The sequence below is a fragment of the Macaca fascicularis genome, chromosome 1, assembly GCF_037993035.2.
Source record: "Macaca fascicularis isolate 582-1 chromosome 1, T2T-MFA8v1.1".
NCBI classification, from domain to species: domain Eukaryota; kingdom Metazoa; phylum Chordata; class Mammalia; order Primates; family Cercopithecidae; genus Macaca; species Macaca fascicularis.
Genome location: NC_088375.1, coordinates 111,587,354 through 111,607,825, shown reverse-complemented (window position 1 = coordinate 111,607,825; position 20,472 = coordinate 111,587,354). Strand labels below are relative to the sequence as shown.

Here is a 20,472-nt window from a genome sequence, read left to right as displayed (position 1 = left end):
TTACAGGTGTGAACCACTGCACCTGGCCTCTAAATCCATATAAATCAATTATTCACACTCTGAGCAGAATATTCAGGATTTTTTTTCTTATAATATAAATGATGTGGAAAACTGGAGGACCAAAGAAGAACATCAAGACTATCTAAAAGTGTTAAATTTTTCATTAAGAAGAAAATGACTTCATGACAGTCCTTAAGACAACGATAGAACTTGAGGAAATATGTATTCCTTGATGTTGTCTATGCATTTGCCATAATAAACAATGAAAATATGGTTAAATTTTAGAAAGAGATAGGCCTATGGTATTGTCACAAGAGTATACAAGTACTGAGAATGACTGCTGAGGGAGAGTTGTCTCCATTGGTGGTGTCCTTCAGAAGAGACCTTGTGTTTCCACATGGCCTAGACACCTGGAAGGCAGAGATCCTAACATTCCATGACACCCCCACCTTCTAATTCTGTTATCATGACTCCAGACTGTTACCTGGCACTGGGTCTTACCTCTGGCATTCCTATCAGAGCCTGAACCACAGACAGTACCTTAGATTCTAAGCTCAGGCACTTTGTGCCTTGTTTTTGTGGCTGAGGATTCTCAGAGTTGTGGGATGCTGACAAAGTTTATCCCAAAAGTAAGTAATGAATCAGATCTGCTTTCTTTTGACTCATTTAAATCTTTGTTTAATGTAAAGAAACTTTATTGAGGTATAATTTACATACTATAAAATTTACCCATTATAATTGTACAGTTCAATAAGTTTTAGTAATTTACCCAAGTAGTGCAACCATTAGCATAATCCATGCATTTGTTTTTAATGTATTATTTGTTTGGGTTTATTCTCCCTAGGCTCTGATTCCACTTCCTCCACAAGCTTCAGCATGGCCGTACCTCCCACCACTTGTTCTGGTCCAAGGGCAGAAACGAGCATCCTAGAAACCAATCAGTACTTGCGCTCTGAACTGGAAAAATGCAAACAGAACTTCCGAGACCTCACAGAGAAATTCCTGACATCCAAAGCTACTGCCTACTCCCTGGCCAATCACCTGCAGAAATACAGTAGGTCCCACAGGGGCAAGGTCACCAAAGTGATAAATGATTGTCCATTTTCCTCTGTGAAATGAAACACTGCAGACTTTATTCTCTATCACAATTAATTTTATCCTAACTACCCTCCCAAAAAGGTAGAAGTGGGCATTTTACTCTCAATTTGCCAAGGACAGAACAACTGAGGCACAAAGGTGTAAAGTTTGCAGGGCGAGTGTAGTGAGGAATAGAGACCAAAACCTTGGTTTAGGCATGAAACTGTCTTTCCCTTCTCAGCAATGAGTATCAGCTTCTACAAACATGTAATATCACTGTTGGTTAAAACAGCTCAGGATTCAATTTAAACTTTTTAAAGAACACCCATTTGCACAGCACTGTGCCAACAGCACCAGGGTGAAAGAAGAAATAGTATACCCTATCTGCCTTGAAGGAACTTAAAACTACTTATTCTCAACTGAGTCACAGATATGTGGAGATGCGAACTTCAATAGCAAACATGGAGAAAAGTCTTTATTATGCCTGGATCAATATTCTCTTCCCACAAAAGTTCAAATAAGCCATTCCTCATGCTGTGGTTGGATTGAGGGTATTTCCAGAAAAATCAGAGACTTTGTAACACCCTTTCTGTCTCTCTCTGAGTATCAACTTTACGGACAGCAAACAACTGCAGGTGGACGTCCAGGATCAGAGCTATGAGACATATGGCCAAAATGAGAACAAGGCCAAGTGGAGCAGACCGCCGTTCTCAGTAGAAGGCCAGGCCAGTTTAAGAGCTAGTCCTTTCCTCTCCACAGTTGGCTCTCACATTTTTAAATTCACTGTAAAATCCAAAACCTGTTACTAATAGTCGGGGAAGGGAGAAGCTGTAATGACAGGGAAACATGGGAACAAGGGCATGAGAGGAACAGGGATATTAATTAGAAGAGGATTCTGGTTAACATTGAAATTGAATTTGCTTTCAAATTTCTGCAATTATTTTAAAATAAATCATTGTGTGGGAGGTAACTAAAAGTTGCTGTCTAACTTACTGTGATAGAAAAGTAAAGCCAAAAGCCCACTTACTAAAGAAGTGAAAAGATGAGCTTTGGTGTGTGGAAAAACTAGTTTAAAAAAAACTTCATTCATTATAATTGTAGGAAAAAAAAATTCTCAAGCTAGAGAAGAAGAATCATATTACCTAAGACCTTAGTATAAAGGTATTATTGTGCAGTGATTAAAGAGCATATACCCTAGGGCCAAATTTCCTGGGTTCAAATCTTACTCGTCGTCACTGTGCCTCAGTTTCCTCATCTGTAATGGTAATAGAGTAGTAACTACCTGTTTGGATAGTGGTGATGATCATATGATGATAATTCTTAAAAACCTACTGCAACAGTACCATGACAAACACTACGTGTTGGTTCTCCCTTCAAAATACCACCTATTAGCTTTTGGGCATATATCATTTGGATCGTTCTCCTCCATATACAGCTTTACACAGTTGTATACAGATAAATGTTTAAATCTTTGAAATATTTTGGGATTATTGAAACTCTTGAAGCAGGAGAACCATCAGTCCTACAGTTCTTAGTATCTTCCCAAACACAGGAAGTGACACAGGAAGCCATTATTTCTTGGCCTTATGTTCATGTTTTATTTAAGAGGCTGTAAGGTTTGGTAAATTGGCCTTAAGATTTGAAGTCATGGCCAGGCACATTGGCACACTTACTGTAATCCCAGCACTTTGGAAAGTCAAGGTGGGTAGATCATTTGAGGTCAGGAGTTCGAGACCAGCCTGGCCAACATCGTGAAGCCTTGTCTCTACTGAAAATACAAAAACTAGCAGGGTGTGGTGGTGCACACTTGTAATCTTAGCTATTTGGGAGGCTGAGGCAGGAGAATAACCCGGGAGTTAGAGGTTGATGTGAACCGAGATCATGCCACTGCACTCCAATCTGGGCAACAAAGTGAGATTCCATCTCAAAAAAAAAAAGAAAAAAGAAAAAAAGATGTGGAGTCAGACCTCAGGGGATGTGAATTCTGACTGTCTCATTCCAGTTGAATCATCTTGTCAAGTTGTTTTATCAGCCTATGGGTTCTTCTTTCCTCATCTCTAAAACGGGGAGTAGTTGAGAGACTGAGGAATAAAGATATGGAAATCCTAGTGTAAAGCCTGGTACTGGGGATACTTTTATCCTTGAGATAGACCCTGCTTCCTGTCCTGCAGGCAGTGACCACAGCAGCACGTCCAGCCTTCCATGATGCAGGCATGTCTGCCTTTTCTCAGAGTGTGAAGAGTGCAAAGACCTTATAGAATCTGTGCTGGAGGAGGAGCTGCAGTTTCAGGAGAGGGAGCTGGCTGAATTGCCGAGGCCAGCTGCAAGGCTCCAGTAAGGAGGTACCTCTGTGGGAAGTGTATAAATACCGTTTGAAGTGGGGCAGCCTAGGCTGGTAGAACAAAGAGAAAATTTGTGCAAGGAGAAGGGCAGAAATGTATGAGGCAGACACAGAACTAGACTAAGACACAATGAGGCTATGGTCCAGTTAGGTGTCTAGGGTTTTCCATTAAATAGCACATTAGTAAAATGGAAACAGCTGCCTGTGTTGGCGTAATAGCAATGTGGCTTCTATCTGTGTGTCCTTGGTCAAATTTACTTCACTTTTCTGCATGTCATCAACCTAGGCTACCTCATTTATAAAATGGAAATACTGACAGTATCTACCTTAGAGGGTTATGAAGATTAAATGCACAATTGCAAGTAGTTAGAATCATCTCTAACACATATAAAACTCTGAACAACTATTTTCTATAATTATTATATTTGTTCCCATTTATAGATATGGTGATTGTCATTATCATTTTCTGTAAGAGATATTTTCAAACTTTCCAAAGTGCCTTTCATGATAAGAATGTTTCTCCTCCAAACTTTTTTTAAAAATGTTACACTAGGTGGAGTATTAACTGCTAGGGCTATTGGATAGATAGATGATTGAGCAGCTATTGTGTGGAAAATAAATTATTAATTTGCTCAGGACCAGCATTGACTATCCTTAGAGGGTTTCAGACGTAAAGTAGATTGTAGCATTCAAAACTTCTTTTAATCTTTCTTTTAATGCTTTGTTGAAATGAAATCATAGAAGCTCAAATGTGTAAAACTCACCAAAGCAGAGAGATTTGATTGAAGAGGGGATAGGTCTGGAGCCCCTGCTTCTCCCCAGTATGTGTCTTTACTTCCGCTGACACTTTCTAGTAACTCTAAGGAATAGAGTTTGAAAGAGGACCTGAGGATAACTACTTAGAAGAATATCAGGGAGAAAACTCAAGCATGAGATGGAGTAGATGACTGTAAATGTTCAGTCCAGCTCTGGGACTACATGGTTCTAAACATTAACTGAATAACTACTTGTATGTGTACATACTACCGGGTGCGGTAAGTTGGGTCATAGGTGGCACTGTCCTTAGACTCACAGAGCTCACACTCCACATTTGAACCCACGTGTATTAGTCCATTCTCACACTGCTATAAACACGCATCTGAGACTGGGTGATTTATAAAGAAAAGAGGTTTAATCGGCTCATGGTTCTGTGGACTGTACAGGCTTCTGCTTCTGGGCTGGCCTCGGGAAACTTACAATCATTGTGGAAGTCGAAGGAGAAGCAGGCATGGTCTTCACATGGCCAGAAGAGGAGAGAGAGAGAGCAAAGAGGGAGGTGCTGCACTTTCAAAAACCAGACCTCATGAGAACTCATTCACTATCACGAGAACAGCAAGGGGGAAACCCGCCCCCATGATCCAGTCACCTTCCAGCTGTTCCCTCCCCCAACATTGGGGATTACAATCCAACATGAGATTTGGGTGGGGACACAGAGCCAAACCATATCACCATGAGAAATGCTTATACAATAATTAGAAAACAATGAAATCCCACATAGAGTAATGAAATTACTACTCAGAACTTTACTTTTTTTTTTTTTTTGAGATGGAGTCTTACCCTGTTGCCCAGGCTAGAGTGCAGTTGTGTGATCTCAGCTCACTGCAGCCTCCACCTCCCAGGTTCAAGCGATCCTCCTAGGTCAGCCTCCCAAGGAACTGAGAGTACAGGCGCACACCACCATGCCAGCTAATTTTTGTATTTTTAGTAGAGATGGGGTGTCGCCATGTTGGCCAGGCTGGTCTCAAAATTTCTGACCTAAGGTAATCTGCCTGCCTCGGCCTCCCAAAGTGCTGGGATTACAGGTGTGAGCCACTGCACCCGGCCAGAACTTTAGTTTTAATTGCCTTCTTACTGATTATGGTCTATCTTCATGTCATTCAAAAGAATATTGCCCTTCTTGACCTTTTCACTGATTTTTCTTTTTAACTTTCAATAACACCAGAGATACCTGGCCAACATTTTTGAACCTGGCTTTTTTTCTTTCTTTCTTTCTTTTTTTTTGCCAGTTACTATATAATGCTTAATGTATATTGTACGAAAATGTACTTGGGCATCTTTTTAAAGCAAAGTTAGTAAAATAACAGACAACCCCAAGGCTGTTTCTTCATTCCTTCTGCCACAGGCAAGTCACACAACTTGTACAAGAATTCATCTTGGGCCAGGTGAGGTGGCTCATGCCTGTAATCCCAGCACTTTGGTACAGTGAGGTGCATGAATCATTTGAGGTCAGGAGTTCGAGACTAGCATGACCAACATGGCAAAACCCCATCTCTACAAAAAATATATAAATTATCCTGGCATGGTTGTGGGCACCTGTAGTCCCAGCTACTTGGAAGTCTGAGGCAAGAGAATTGCTTGAACCTGGGAGGCGGAGGCAGAGGCAGAGGTTGCAGTGAGCTGAGATCACATCACTGCATTCCAGTCTGGGCAACAGAGTGAGACTCTGTCTCAAAAAAAAAAAAAAAGAAAAGAAAAGAAAAAGAAAGAAAAAAAAAAGAAAAAAAAAAGAATTCAACTTGGGAGTTCCTCACGGGGATTCTAAGAGATCTCTCCTCTGAAACTTTTATAATCTATTATTCACTACATTCCCTCTTACTCCTCTTTCCCACCTTAAGATACATGATCCCTTAATTCAGGCTCAGGCTAAAGAACTGACCCACTTTCTACAGAAGATACAGGAAGGGAGAGGTGTCTGCTACCTTTTCACCCAGCATGTGAAGAACACAGTCAAGTCTTTTGGGGGCCTTCTTAGGAACACCGGCATTGCCTACTACCAGAGACAGAGATTCTGTGAGCAAATGGTACAAGGAAGCCAGCTGACAGAGGTCCTTGTCAGAAAACTGGCCACAGGTAAGTTGGCTTCAGGCTCTGAAGACCCTTAGCTCCTCCCAAGTGCCCCAAAGTGGGGAGAAAAAATGCAGAGTTATCTCCATTGTAAATTTTATCTTCGTTTTGACTATGGTCCTTAATCTGCATTCTATTGTTTTCTCTTTAGAGCACTCAGGTAATCACTTTGCATATTCTTTCAAGAGTTCTGAGTTTTGTTTTTTATTTTCAGACAGAGTCTTGCTCTCTTACCCAAGCTGGAGTGCAGTGACACAATCTTGGCTGACTGTGATCTGTGCCTCCTGGGCTCAAGCATTCCTCCAACCTCAGCCTCCCAAGTAGCTGGTACTACAGGTGTGTGCCACCACGCCTGGATGACTTTTGTATTTTTTGTAGAGACAGGGTTTCTCCATGTTGCCCAGGCTGGTGTTGAACTACTGAGCTCACGTGATCCACCTGCTTTGGCCTCCTAAAGTGCTGGGATTACAGGTGTGAGCCACTGTGCCTGGCCTGAGAGTTCTTAGTTTCAATCAGTAAGAGAGATAGAGTATAGTGGATTACTTCATCTTGATGAGCATAAGAACTCAGCTTCACTTCTGGAAGATATTTTCACTGGGCGTAGGATTCTAGTTGACAGTTTTTGTTTTTAAAGTGTTTGAAAAGTGATATTACACTGTTTTCTGGATTACATTGTTTCCAACAAGAAGTCTGCCATAATTCTTATTTTTGTTCCTCCGTACATAATATGTCGTTTTTCCTCTGGCCACTTTTGAGATTTTCTATTTATCACTGGTTTGAAGCAGTTTAGTTAAGATAAGACCTTGTATAGTTTTATCTTTTACATATTGTTTTACTTTATCTAGTTTCTTGCATCTGCATGTTTATAGTTCTGATCAAATTTGAATAATAATGACATATATGTCTTATACACGGCATATACAATATATTATATATGGCACATGTATATCAAATCTATATAATACATATTCTCTTCTTTCTCTCTAGCCTCTCATTCAAAGACTCCAGTTATATTTGTATTAGCTGCTTTGAAATTTTACCACAGCTGACTAATGGTCTGTTCATTTTTGTTGTATCTTTTTTTTCTCTCTTTGTTTCTATTTCCATGTCTTGAAATTGGTTAATCTTTCTTCAGCAGCATCTGCTGTTAATCCTATCCAGTGTATTTTCATCTCAGACTTTATTTTTCATGTAAATTTAATTTATATCTTTTTTAAGGCCTTCTATGTAACTCTTCATCATTTCATATTTTCCCCTAGCTTGTTTATTTTATTTTATTCTATTTTTTGAGACAAAGTCTCGTTCTGTTGCCCAGGCTGAAGTACAATGGTGAGATTTCAGCTCACTGCAACCTTCGCCTCCTGGGTTCAAGTGATTCTTGTGCCTCAGCCTCCTGAGTAGCTGGGATTCTTGTGCCTGCAGCCTCCTGAGTAGCTGGGACGTGCCTCCACACCCAGCTAATTTTCATATTTTTCAGAGAGATGGTGTTTCACCACATTGGCCAGGCTGGTCACCAACTCCTGACCGCAGATGACCCACCCACCTTGGCCTCGCAAAGTGCCAGGATTACAAGCGTGAGCTGCCACACCTGGCCTAGCTTCTTTAATACAAGGAATATAGTTATATTTGTTTCAATGTCCTTGTCTACAGATTCTGTCATCTGTGTCCTTTCTATTGATTTTTTAATTCTCACTTGATGTGTCCTTTCTAAGTCAGTTTAAGCAGATTGATTTTTTTCCCCCCTTCTTGTCATGGATTACAGTTTTCTGTCTCTCTGCATTCCTAACATTATTTGATTTGGTGTTAGACATTGCGAATTGTAACTTATTGAGTGCTGGATTTTTTTGCATTTTGTGTTAAAACTATTTTAGCTTTGTTTTGGTATGCAATAAAGTTACTTAAAATCAATTTGCATCTTTTAAAGCTGGCTTTTTAAATTTTTTAGGCAGGATAAGAGCAGCTAGTAGTCAACCGCTATTTTTTTTTCCCACTATGGAGGCAATATGACTTTTAAGAAAATAGATCTTATTTTTTAGAGTAGTTTCAGATTCACACCAAAATTGAGCAGGGAGTACAAAAAGTTCCCATATACACCCTGCCTGCACACATGCATAGCCTCCTAGGCTATCAGCATCTCTCCCCAGAACGGTACATTTGTTACAGTTGATGAACTTACATTGACGTGTCATTATCACACAAAGTCCATAGTTTACACTGGGGGCAACACTCTTTTGAAGGTTCTAAGCTAGTGATCTCCCACAGATTTGGCACCAGGGACTGGTTGCATGAAAGACAATTTTTCCACAGACAAGGTGGGGGTGGGATGGTAGGGGTTGGGAGTTGGGTGGTTTCAGTAGGAAACTGTTCCACCTCAGATCATCAGGCACTAGTTAGAGTCTCATAAGGAGCGTGCAACCTAGACCCGTGGCATGTACAGTTCACAATAGGGCTTGTGCTCCAATGCTAATCTAATGCCAGTGCTGATCTGACAGGAGGTAGAACTCAGGCTGTAATGCTTTCTGGCTGGCTGCTCACCTTCTGCTGTGCGGTCCCATTCCTAACAGGGCATGGACCAATGCTGGGGGTTGGCGACTCCTGTTCTAAGCAATGCTCCCTCTATTAAAAGGGATTTTCACTCTAGCTAATGGAAACACCAAATGTTGCAAACTCTGTGTGAACTACAGAGATTATTCCTTTTGGGAAGTTCTTTTCCCTGCTTTGCATAATTTCCTCAAATTCATGTACTAATCAGTACTTAGCTGAAGATTGAAGACAGATATCCAAGGCATTCTGTCTGTGCAGCAATCTAGTCTCTAGTCTGTCCTGTGATGTCTACCCACCCTGACTTCTTCAAACTTACTACCAGGCTCTGCCTGGGTCCTCCCTCCCTGCTTTGCAGTTGACAATCTCAGGAAGTAAACTGGAGCAGTCACAGGACTCATCTCTTTTATTTTCTCTCTTTCAGGCATCACTGTCCTGTACTGCACTATATCCAATGTTGAAGCTAGAGTTTAAAATACCTTTTCCAGTTTCTTAGTTGTTTAAGGTGGAGGACAAATCTGGTCCCTATTACTCCAACTTGGCCAGAAGCTGAAGTCTCCGTTCAATCTTTGTGGTCAGAAAGAACAGTATGACAGAAGGCAGCTTGTTAGAATGGGAAGACCCCTGGACTAAGAATCAGAATTACCTAGGCTCTAGCCTCAGCGCTGTATTTACTAACTTTGTGCAAGTGATTGATCCTTCTTGAATTTCTGTTTCCTCATTTGTAAAGTGGGTCAAATCATAATTCCACGGCTGCTGTACAGATCGGTTGAAGTAGTGTCTTAATGTTCATGAGTGTATTTCTCTTTCAGGGTTATTTATTTATTTATTTTCAGGTCCCGATAAACTGTCCAAATCTTTTGGAGTTAGTTTAGGGACAAGATATAGTAGAAACTGATGTTAGAAAAGTTGATTTATACTGGAATATTTTTCACAGAATCACCCCCAATTTTCACTAACAAACTGAGAAGAAGAGAAAAAGAATTACCCCCAAGAACATTGGAGGAAGCACAACAGGGACAGACTTGAAGGCACCTGGGCAGTCCTCTGGTTTTGCAGTAGCGGTAGGACAGGGCTATGTGTCCTCTCAGAGACTGGAGCAGGTTCTGTGTGTGAGTAGCAAGGGGACAAACAGTCATGGTCTGGCAACCAGCCTGTGGCAGGAAGGAAGGTTACAACTGGAGAAGTCCAAAGGGCAGCCAGGCAAGTATTCTTTGAGCTGGGGAACAAAAGACATTTTAAACTTTTTGCTCTGCTTCAGACAGCTGATGTCATGGTGATGATTCACCACATCAGGAACACCCTGTCCAGTGGGCTCAGGGAAGCCCACCAGGCCACTTCTCTAAAGACACAACCTGAGGCCTCCTGCAAAAATTCTCACAGAGCATTCTGAACACACATGTCAAGTGTTATGTCCCTGATCATATAGGCCCCATGTGTGCAATGTGTGAAATGGGACCTGCTTAATTTCTGACCAGCTCTTTCTAATTTTGATTTGCAGAAAATCACAATGGTAAGAAAAATGAAGACAGGCAAAAGCTACTGGCTCCCAGGTAACTCTGAATGATGAAGGGGCTGATAATGGACTGACCAAATCTAAAGAGAATTCCAGAAACAAGGGTTCAAGAGGTTAAAGGTCCCAGATCTAGAAAAAGCAGAAACTGCTGAGTGTACCTCTTTTTGTTGACTGATTATACAATGTACCCTTTAAAAAATGGTTCTCTGTTCTCTTTGCAATTCTTGTATTGGTTCTTATTTCCTAGTAATTTCTCACACTTAGTTAACTAGTCAGTCTTACTGAAAAGTAAACTAACCAGGGATCCCTGGTTTCTGTATCTTTAAAATCTATATGGTTGCAAACCAAAGTGAGATGCCTATCTGGTTTCTGCACAGTTTTCCTGAATTATGTTGGCAGACGTTTTATAGCCAGAAAATTACCTTGAAAATAAACTGAAACCATAGCAAGTATTTAGAGCTAGGGGTCTAAAATCTGCAAAAGCCCTGGGATGTTACGTTGTCTCAAGAGCTGGTATTCAATGGACCACTCCACATCATATTAAATAAAATTTGAACACAGCATTTTGAAGCCAATAGTATGAATCTCTGTGTGTCCTGTGTGCCCTGAGTGTATTTTAGAGTAGTTGTTGAGTCTGCCTTCTTATCTGTGTGTTATGAGGTCAAAGCACTGATCACTTGCTGTTTTCACTTCTATACTAACTCTTGGCCCACTATACTCCCAGTCAAAAGTGGATTGTATACTTCCTCTTTGATATGATGGTCCATTTGGTTTTGGTGCCTCTTCCATGAGCTTCAGATCAGAACTAGCTATGAAGCTGTGGTTCCAGGCTGCCTTAGTTTAATCCCTTGTCTTGCCTACTCCACCAGGCTCAGAAGGAAGGTCTAGGAGGAAGAAATGGATGAAGTCCTGGAGGACTCACTAGATGAACAGCATTTGACTCATTCCAGCTGCCATGTCTCCCACCAACTTCCCAGCAGCAATGCCTTCCTCTTTGATGCACAGGAAGACTCCTCTGCTCTGGATATACAGTGAGTGCTCCTTTGATAAGAAAAATAAAGCTCCATCAATCTCTCAGTAGCTCCTACATTCTACATGCTCAACACCTCTGTCTAAACTGAGAGATGTTATTCTCTGCATGCAGGTCCTAAATATTCACTTTAAAAAAGTGATTAGGCTGAACATAGCTCTGGGATCAAGTCTCAAGTACAGTTCCCTGTTGGGTCAAGTAATTTGCTCTGCTCCTGTCCTCACCTCAGTTCCTCTGACCCCAAATGGCATCTGCAAGCTGGTATACTCAAAGCAGGCCAGAATGGAGAGAGTGAAGAGATTATGGCAGACTCTCTGCCACTACTGCAGCACATGTACAAATCCGTTTAACAGATCTCCTTCTTTAAAATGGGATATCTTATCTTTCCTGAAGAAAAAAAAAAATTATATATATATATAAATTATATATATATAAATATATATTATATATATATAATATATATAAATTTTGTATATATAAATATATATATATATATATAGAGAGAGAGAGAGAGAGAGAGATAGGGTTTCTTGTTCTGTCATCCAGGCTAGAGTGCAGTGGCATGATCTCCGCTCACGACAACCTACAACCTAGATCAAATGACCCTCCCACCTCAGCCTTCTGAGTAGCTGAGACCACAGATGCATGCCACTACTCCCAACTATATTTTTGCCTTTTTGGTAGAGACAGGGTCTTGCCTTGTTGCCCAGGCTGGCCTCAAACTCCTGAGGTCAAGCAATTCGCCGACCCCTGCCACCTAAAGTGCTGGGATTATAGACGTGAGCCACCGCGCCCAGCCTTCCTGAAATATTCTTGATGATTATAGTTCCTGAACAGTTTTCCCAAGCTGTTCTAGCCATCCCAAGAATGTTGGCAGGCTTGCCCATATGTTTGGAGGTGCAATTATAATGCTTCCTGGGTTTCAAGCTCCAGTCTCCATCTCCCCTCAGGTGCTTGCTTTCCCATAAGGTTCCATCTGACTACTAGAATATCAGGGGACTTCCATAAAGAAAAGACTTTGGTCTTGGCAACCCTTTGGTGAATAGCCCGGATTCTCAATCTTTGTGCAGCACCAATGTATTTTTACGATCTCTGTTAGTTTAGTCTCAATGTTGTAATTCAATCTAAATAAACAACGAGGCTATCTGCTGGAGAAAAGGCTGAATCTAACAGCAATGCCACCAGCATGCCCTCTTCCCAGAATAACTCCACACTAGCCATTGGAGCTTCTTTAGGTATGTAAGAGCCCTTTGAGTTGGTAGTCTCACTGGTGTGTGTATAGATTAAAACTTTGACCTATATCTCCTCTCCCTTACTTGAATGTTTGACTTGACTTTGGGGCAAAAGTTTGGATTGTTAGGGAACTATATGCTTTATATACTCTTCTATGCAATAGAAAGAGACTCATTGAGCTTTCATAGTAATATAAACCATATTAGGTTTGTCATTTTGCCAGGGATGGGTATAAGTGGCTTTTATTACTCATACCATCCTCTGACAAAGGCATCCTTATTTCTCTTTCCAATTTCACAACAAGGTGCAGAAGAAGGTCTTTACCATCTGTTAAAGATGTTCAGGGCTGGGCACGGTGGCTGACACCTATAATCCCAGCACTTTGGGAGGCCTAGGTGGGTGGATCACTTGAGGTCAGGATTCGAGACCAGGCAGGCCAACATGCTGAAACACCGTCTCTACTAAAAATGCAAAAATTAGCCAAGCATTGTGGTGCACGCCTGTAGTCTCAGCCACTTGGGAGGCTGTGGCATGAGAATCCTTTGGACCTGGGAGATGGAGATGCAGTGAGCTAAGATGGTGCCTCTGCACTCCAGGTTGGGCGACAGAAAGAGACTCTGTCAAACAACAACAACAACAACAAAAAAGATGTTCAGGAGAGATATTTTGTAGAGAGGAAGATGTTCCCTAGTACCTATAAGTCATCTCAAGGAGGTGGTCACACCTTTCCTAGTGCTAGAAAAGCCCTACTCAGGGACCTTCAGTGTTTTCCCACCTCCTGTCAACCTGCCTTATACTTCCCATATCTCCCTGTGGGAGGCATCCCTGTGGAGTTTGCTTAGCACTTGGCCATGCTTTGTTTGAAACCTTAAAAGCTCTTAAAGAAAGTTGCCTTATGTTCCCTGATGAGAAGATGAAATTGGCAAAAGCATGGTGAAGGCCAGGGGTCTTGATGAGAGGCCCCTGACTACCCCTTTAGTGATCGGCATTCTTCATTTCCCATCTCATTCCATGTCCTGGTGGAACGGCTGCAGAAGATGAGATCCAGAGCCAGCGGCAGCACCTGAAGGAAACCCTTTTCATCAACAACTGCCTGCGAGAAAAGCTGGAACGTCATCTCAACAGCTTTGATGAACAAAATGGTAGGAGAAGCCCAAGTCGGTCTGCTTCTGGCAATATGTATTGTTCTAAAGGCATGTGACTGGGGCAGAGTTTTATAGATTTCAAGCACTTTGACATACGTTACTTCACTTATTCACTACAAATGTCCCAGCTAGAGAGTTAGGGCAGCTACTATCATTCCTATTTATAATGAATATATAGGCTTAAAGATTTGCCTCCATCTTAGAGGTGTCTACCTCTAAAATCATTCTTGTGATTCCTAGGCTGTCTGCCGTCTTCTTTCTGCTGCTGTACACTGCCTGCTGTCTCTCTGCTTCTTACGTGATTGGCATTCAGTAGAACCCAGGTTTCTGAGCACCTCATTTGGCAGAATGAGAGTGTCCTCTGCTGCCATCCTCATCAGCTTCCCTTATGTCTTGATTACTCTTCATTCTACCACCCCAAGGTGGTTCTCTCCAACCCCCTCCTCTTCGATTGCTCTCACACAGAGGCCATCATTTCACAACATTGTGCTGGGCCAGAAGAACAGTAACCAGGTCCCTTCCCATACCAAAGCAGCAACTATTTCAGGAAAGCCTCCTTCATATTTCAGCCATTGGACATGATAATACATGTGACGTGCTGGCATTGGTTGAGAATCATGATTAAGCTTCTGTCCCATCACACTAAAGTTCCAGCCTTGAGTCCCCATGGTTTTCTCCCTAGGCTAAGATAGAGAGGAAGAACATGGAATGTGCAGAAAGCATTCTCTTAAGCAAACGTGTATGACTTGCCTAAATTGTAATTATTACCTGGAACAGGATGCACCTCTAACCTCTACAGGCAGATCATAGATTCCGTTGTCCAGCTGTATAATGAAAACAGAGTTCTCAGAGAAGAATACCGGAGACTTCCCCGGCTTCCCTGAATCAAATTTCCAGAGGTAAGTGGTGAAAGGTCACAATATGAAGTCACTCCCAGATGGGTCCCTTCTCTTGTCACACCCCACTGTAGAAACAAAAGAGGACAGGGAGGCCAGAGCTGCTCAAAGACTTATAACCCACAATTCTCATAGTTATTCTCAACTTAGAGACGGCTGCTTTCTAGATGCACTCCCTCCAAGCCCCCAGACTGCCAGCCTCCAGGATTAAGTAGCTCTAAGAAATATAGTATTTCAGTGCACTCACACTCCACTATTGCAAATTGGAGAAGAAAAGGACAAGCTTAAAAGGTGAAAAGATTTAAGAGAACAACATTGTGAAACCCCGTCTCTACTAAAAATACAAATATTAGCAGGGCGTGGTGGCACGTGCCTGTAGTCCCAACTACTCGGGAGGCTGAGGCAGGAGAATCATGTAAACCCAGGAGGTGGAGGTTGCAGTGAGCCAAGATTGCACCACTGCACTGTAACCTGGGTGACAGAGTAAGACGAAAGAAAGAGAAAGAAAGAAAGAAAGAAAGAAAGAAAGAAAGAAAGAAAGAAAGAAAGAGAGAAAGAAAGAAAGAGAGAGAGAGAGAAAGAAAGAAAGAAAAAGAAAGAAAGAAAGAAAGAGAGAGACAGAAAGAAAGAAAGAAAGAAAGAAAGAAAGAAAGAAAGAAAGAAAGAAAGAAAGAAAGAAAGAAAGAAAGAAAGAAAGGAGGGAGGGAGGGAGGAAGGGAGGGAAGGAAGGAGGGAGGGAGGGAGGGAAGGAAGGAGAGAGAAAGAGAAAGAAAGAAAGAAAGAAGAAAGAGAAAGAAAGAAAGAAAGAAAGAAAGAAAGAAAGAAAGAAAGAAAGAAAGAAAGAAAGAAAGAAAGAAAGAAACAAAGGAAGGAAGGAAGGAAGGAAGGAGGAAGGGAGGGAGGGAGGGAAGGAAGGAGAGAGAAAGAGAGAGAAAGAAAGAAAGAAAGGAAAGAAAATATTTAAGAGAACAATTATTTTAATTGAATACATTTTGTCAAGATTAAATCAACTTTCCCCTAGAGTACTGAAAGAATAAGCAATCATAATTTAGATTATAAGTTACCAGTCTTTGAGAAAGTGTGAAAACCAAAAAGGTGCCATAAGCCAATAAAGGAGCAAAAGTCTTAATTTTCAAACTGATGAAAATAAAGTACTAAAAAATTGAAATCGTCATAGTTCATCTTGGTCCTTGGCAAAATAAAAATGTATAATGTATTGATTCAAATTATAATATCCTAGCTACCTTATTGTGCCTAGCTCTTACCACTGAAGAGAAAAACCAATGTTCAGATTGGCACAAATGTTTACAAACCTGCAAAATCTCTTCAGCCTATCCCTTAAACTCCAGACTTGGTATTTACTAAGCTCTGCTGTGTACAATACCCACCTTAAATATCCATTCTTGCACAAGTTCTGTTAGGTATAAACCAAGATCACATGGGATTTTTTTTTCCCCCTCTCATGCCTGTGTTTGTTTTTGCTTCCAAAGACCCTTCTGAGTTAGGACTGTCCTCAGACTACTGGAGTCTCTTAGTCACAAGCTTGCCTGAGGCTCAGAGCTGGCAATACCTGGGAGTTTATGTCAATCCCACAGCACCCAGCAACCCCATGCAAAGTATTTACCCATGATTGTCAGGTGCAGGTGTATGAAGGTCCAGCTCCTTGACTTGAGCAGTGCCTTTGTGGTGAATTAGCTTTGAGAAAAGGGAATCCAGAGGCCAGCTTTGTAAAAATCCAGATAGATAAATGGAAAGAAATCTTTGCCTTGGCAGTCCAATTGAGAAAGATAGTGATTTACTTGAGACTGTGAAAAGAGAGACTGACATCTTCACTTTCACATGGGAAAGAAGCCTATGGTGAAAGAGAAACAAAGACAATGGTGGGAAATAGGGTGGGTCTACTCAGTAGCTTTAAACCATTCTGTCACATTAGAAAGACTGGTGAAGTTTTTAACTAACACAAGTGCCTGGACTGTACACACAGAGATTCTGACTTAAATGCTTCCAGGTGGATGGAAGCCACTAGTAGTCTTAAAAAGCTCCCAAGTAATTTTTACATGTGGCTAAAGATGAAAAGGACCATCTATCCACTAGAATCTCAAGTCACCAGCATAGAAGTGTCCCAAATGTGCAGCTATCTCATAGAAAAGGCTTAACACCACCTATTGATGGAATTTGCCTTCCTCTCTCCATGGTCTTGTTTGCATAGCATGGAAAAAAGAGAAGAGAAAAAGAGGTCGATGGATAGATTGAACCTATAATTTGCCTACATAGAGCAGTTTCTCAAACTTTTCTGACCACAAGATGCAGTGAGAAATATCTAATTCTTTGTGATCATTTTTTAAAGAACCTTTTACTATGTGTAATCCACCCTACCTAGTATTTAAATAAAGCCTGTAGTAGTACGCAGTCCACTATATTGATTTCACAACCCATAAGTGGTTAAGAATTGCAATTAGAAAATTTTTACTTTTGGCCAGGTGTGGTGGCTCGCGCCTGTAATCCCAGCACTTTGGGAGGATCACCTGAGGTCGGGAGTTTGAGAACAGCCTGACCAACATGGAGGAACCCCGTCTCTACTAAAAATGCAAAAAAAAAAAAAAAAAAAAAAAAAATTGGCTGGGCGTGGTGGTGCATGCCTGTAAATCACAGCTACTTGGGAGGCTGAGGCAGGAGAATTGCTTGAACCCCAGGGGCGGAGGTTGTGGTGAGCTGAGATTGCACCATTGCACTCCAGCCTGGACAACAAGAGTGAAACTGTCTCAAAAATAAAAAAATAAAATAAAAAGAGAAAAGAAAAAGAAAAGAAAGAAAGAAAAAATTTTCACTTTTGCTCAGCTTTTTTATCAAGCAAAATCACAAAAGAACATTTACTGTAAAAGAACATTTACTATAAACATCTTTCTGTGAATCCTTATTTCTGTCCCAGCCACCATGACCCAATAATCTCTAGAGGCTGTTAGTGTTCTCCAGATTGAATCCTTCCCTCTAACTGCTCCTGAACTCTGTGATGTCGTGGAAAAGGTTTGAGGCCTCGATTCTCATCCCAGGTTTTTCACCTACAGATCACATGGTCTTAGCCTCTTGACACCATTGTCTCCTTATGGCCAAAGATGGAACTGTACTTGGGTGATATCTGAGCACCCTGTTGGCTTTGATGTTCTAGGGCATCTTCCCTTGGCACCACTCTCTTAATTAAAAGGAATAGGATGTGGACTTAGGAGGGTTATTTCTCTGCAAACTGTCCTCTCTTTCTTACAAGCTATTTCTGAATGTGCACATTTGAGGCTAAGCAAATCCCTTCCTGGAGGTGGGAAAGACCTTTATTTCTCTTCACAGGAGTATTATGGAGATTCAGTTGATGCTGAGGAGGTGGTAGAGACTTAGCTAACTCATCTGCAGTGGCTTTGAGCAAGGCTTTTAGAATCATAAGGTGGCTGAGGTCCTGTGTCCTACACCACAGGCCAGCTAGTTCATTTCAGGAGACTTTCTTTTCAATCTATTATTACTATCTTTTTCTAGGCCAGAGATTATCTTCACTACCAGAGATTATCCACTTAACTGCACTCAGTTTGCACCTGGCCTGTATCACCACTTAGCTCTCAGTCCAGCCTCAGTTAAGTATCAGCAAGACCTCACCAAAGGTTATTGTTTCGCTGTGTGTGTGTGTGTGTGTGTGTGTGTTTCAGGTAACAACTAATGTTGGAACTATCAAAAGCTCTTCTCTACTTTTAACAAAGCTTAGTCACAAACAGCTCCCCAGTTGATGAGAAAAACTGAAACAACAGAACGATTGAAAGTCCAAATCTGAAAGCTCCATCCCTGAGAAGCAAATTTTACAGCCACTCCAGATTTGTACTCCAAATGGATAGTTAGATTGTAGAAATCTCATCCCTTCAGCCTGCAAATATGATAACTGCCCAAGAAACAGTGATACCTAGATTCATAGATAATCCCCTTTCCCCCAACCTATATATAACTGGAGTCAACAGCAGCTGGAGGAAAATGGCAAGGACTTGGAATCAAGATTAAGTTAGAATAACACTGCTGTAGACTGTTTATCAGCTCTTCAGCGTATGTCCGTTTTCCTTGAAGGATGAGCGTTTAGAAACCTCTGACAATAAAGTTTATTTTACACACATTCTCTTGCCTATGATTTCTTTGTACAAATCACAATTATAAAACTTTCTTGCTCCAGCTAAAAGCAGGAAACTCAATCACGAATGTATTCACTACATGTATACCACAAAATGATAGCAACCAGTCTGAATGCATCACTTGATTCCAAAATTAAATGTTAGCACTCAGTAGTGAAACTACATGTATCTCCAACTCTGGAAGCCGCAGGCAAGATATTCCTGTTTCCTTGCAAGGAAACAGATCTATAAGCAGGGCAGCAGTGTCACACATGTACATTCCTGGGAAACCCAAGGAAACAATGACAGTGACGCAGGGCAGGCGAGCCCCAAAACTGGTTTGTAGCCTGTGAAATTTCTCCCAGACTGTTGTAGCCAAGGAAAGAATTCAAGGGCAAGTCGCTGGCGAGAGAAAGCAACTTTTATTGAACTGGTGCTGCTTCTTGCAGAGCAGGGCTAATCCATAGGCAGTGTGCCCAGAGTTGGTGCCTGTGGGCTGCTAGCTAGTTGTATTTAGACCCACTTTTAATTACATGCCTATTAAGAGGCAGGCTATTCAGAACTTTCTGGAAAAGGGGCAGGGAGTTTCCAGAACCATATAAAGTAACTTTCAGGTCATTGCCAAGGTTTGTTGCCATGACATTTGTAAACTGGCCATGTCCAAGTGATAGTGTCTTTATGCTCATAAGCAGTGAGGGCAACTAGAGGTCACTTTCGTCATCATCTGCTGGTTCCAGCAGGCTTCTTCACTGCGCCCTGTTTTGACCAGATCCTGCTCTGCTCAATGGGGTTGTGACTGGAAAACAACACCTACTGGTCTCCTACCTCATTTCCCCATCAGAGATTCTATACTCCTCCTTAATCTTAAGGGGCTTGCAGAAGGGTGGAGGTTCATCTTCTGTAACTGCTTCCTGCTGATGTTATGGGCACAGACCCTGCCTAACATTGGAGAAGTAAACTCTCTGGATACCTGTTCTAAAAGGCCCAAAGGCAGGATGTCTTTATTTTCTGGGTCAGAAGAGGGGATGGGTTGAAAGCCTTGTGCCAGCATCATCTTTACACGGAATTATTGTAATCTAGAAGACACAAACTTTACAAGGTACAAGCAAGGACCAAAGATTAGTAATAATCTTGGTTTCTTCCAATGCCAAGAAGCCTTAGAGAGTCAGCAGCAGTAAAAGTGGGCAATGAATCATAACTTTTCTCACTGTTCATAATATCCCCCATAATCCCAGTATAATATGAAAATGGTGTTATCCTCAAGCCCTTCACCGTAATATCCAATAGATGTTAAGGGTACAGCATGAGATGATCTCGGCTGTACTTTAGCAGTTCCTCATTCATCTTTCTTGACATGTTTAAATTATAGATAATTTCCACCGTCCCAAAAAGGTCTGTAGATGCCAGGCACGGTAGCTTATGCTTGTAATCCCAGCACTTGGGAGGCTGAGGTGGAAAGATTGACTGAGCCCAGGAATTTGAGACCAGACTGGGCAACATGGCAAGATCCCCATCTCTATAAATATTATTTTTTCATATTTAAAAAATAAAAAAAATTAAAAAGGTCTGTAGAGTCCCTTTCCAGGCAATCCCACCCTTCTCCCCTTAGTTAATCACTATTCTGATGTTTATCATCATAGATTATGTTGCTCTCTTCTTCAAATTCACATAAAT

At 41.4% G+C, this 20,472-nt stretch overlaps 1 protein-coding gene across 1 annotated transcript; it reads left to right on the top strand.

Annotated features, from left to right (window-relative positions):
- Positions 1–876: 876 nt before the first annotated feature.
- LOC102119904 (NBPF family member NBPF6-like protein) lies at positions 877–18,803 on the top strand. The gene is given in 6 exon segments (XM_065546817.1): positions 877–1,054; positions 3,309–3,427; positions 6,073–6,307; positions 13,656–13,778; positions 14,566–14,665; positions 18,352–18,803. Coding segments are annotated over 5 exon segments (666 nt in total). The 3' UTR covers positions 14,577–14,665; positions 18,352–18,803.
- The last annotated feature ends 1,669 nt before the right edge of the window (positions 18,804–20,472 follow it).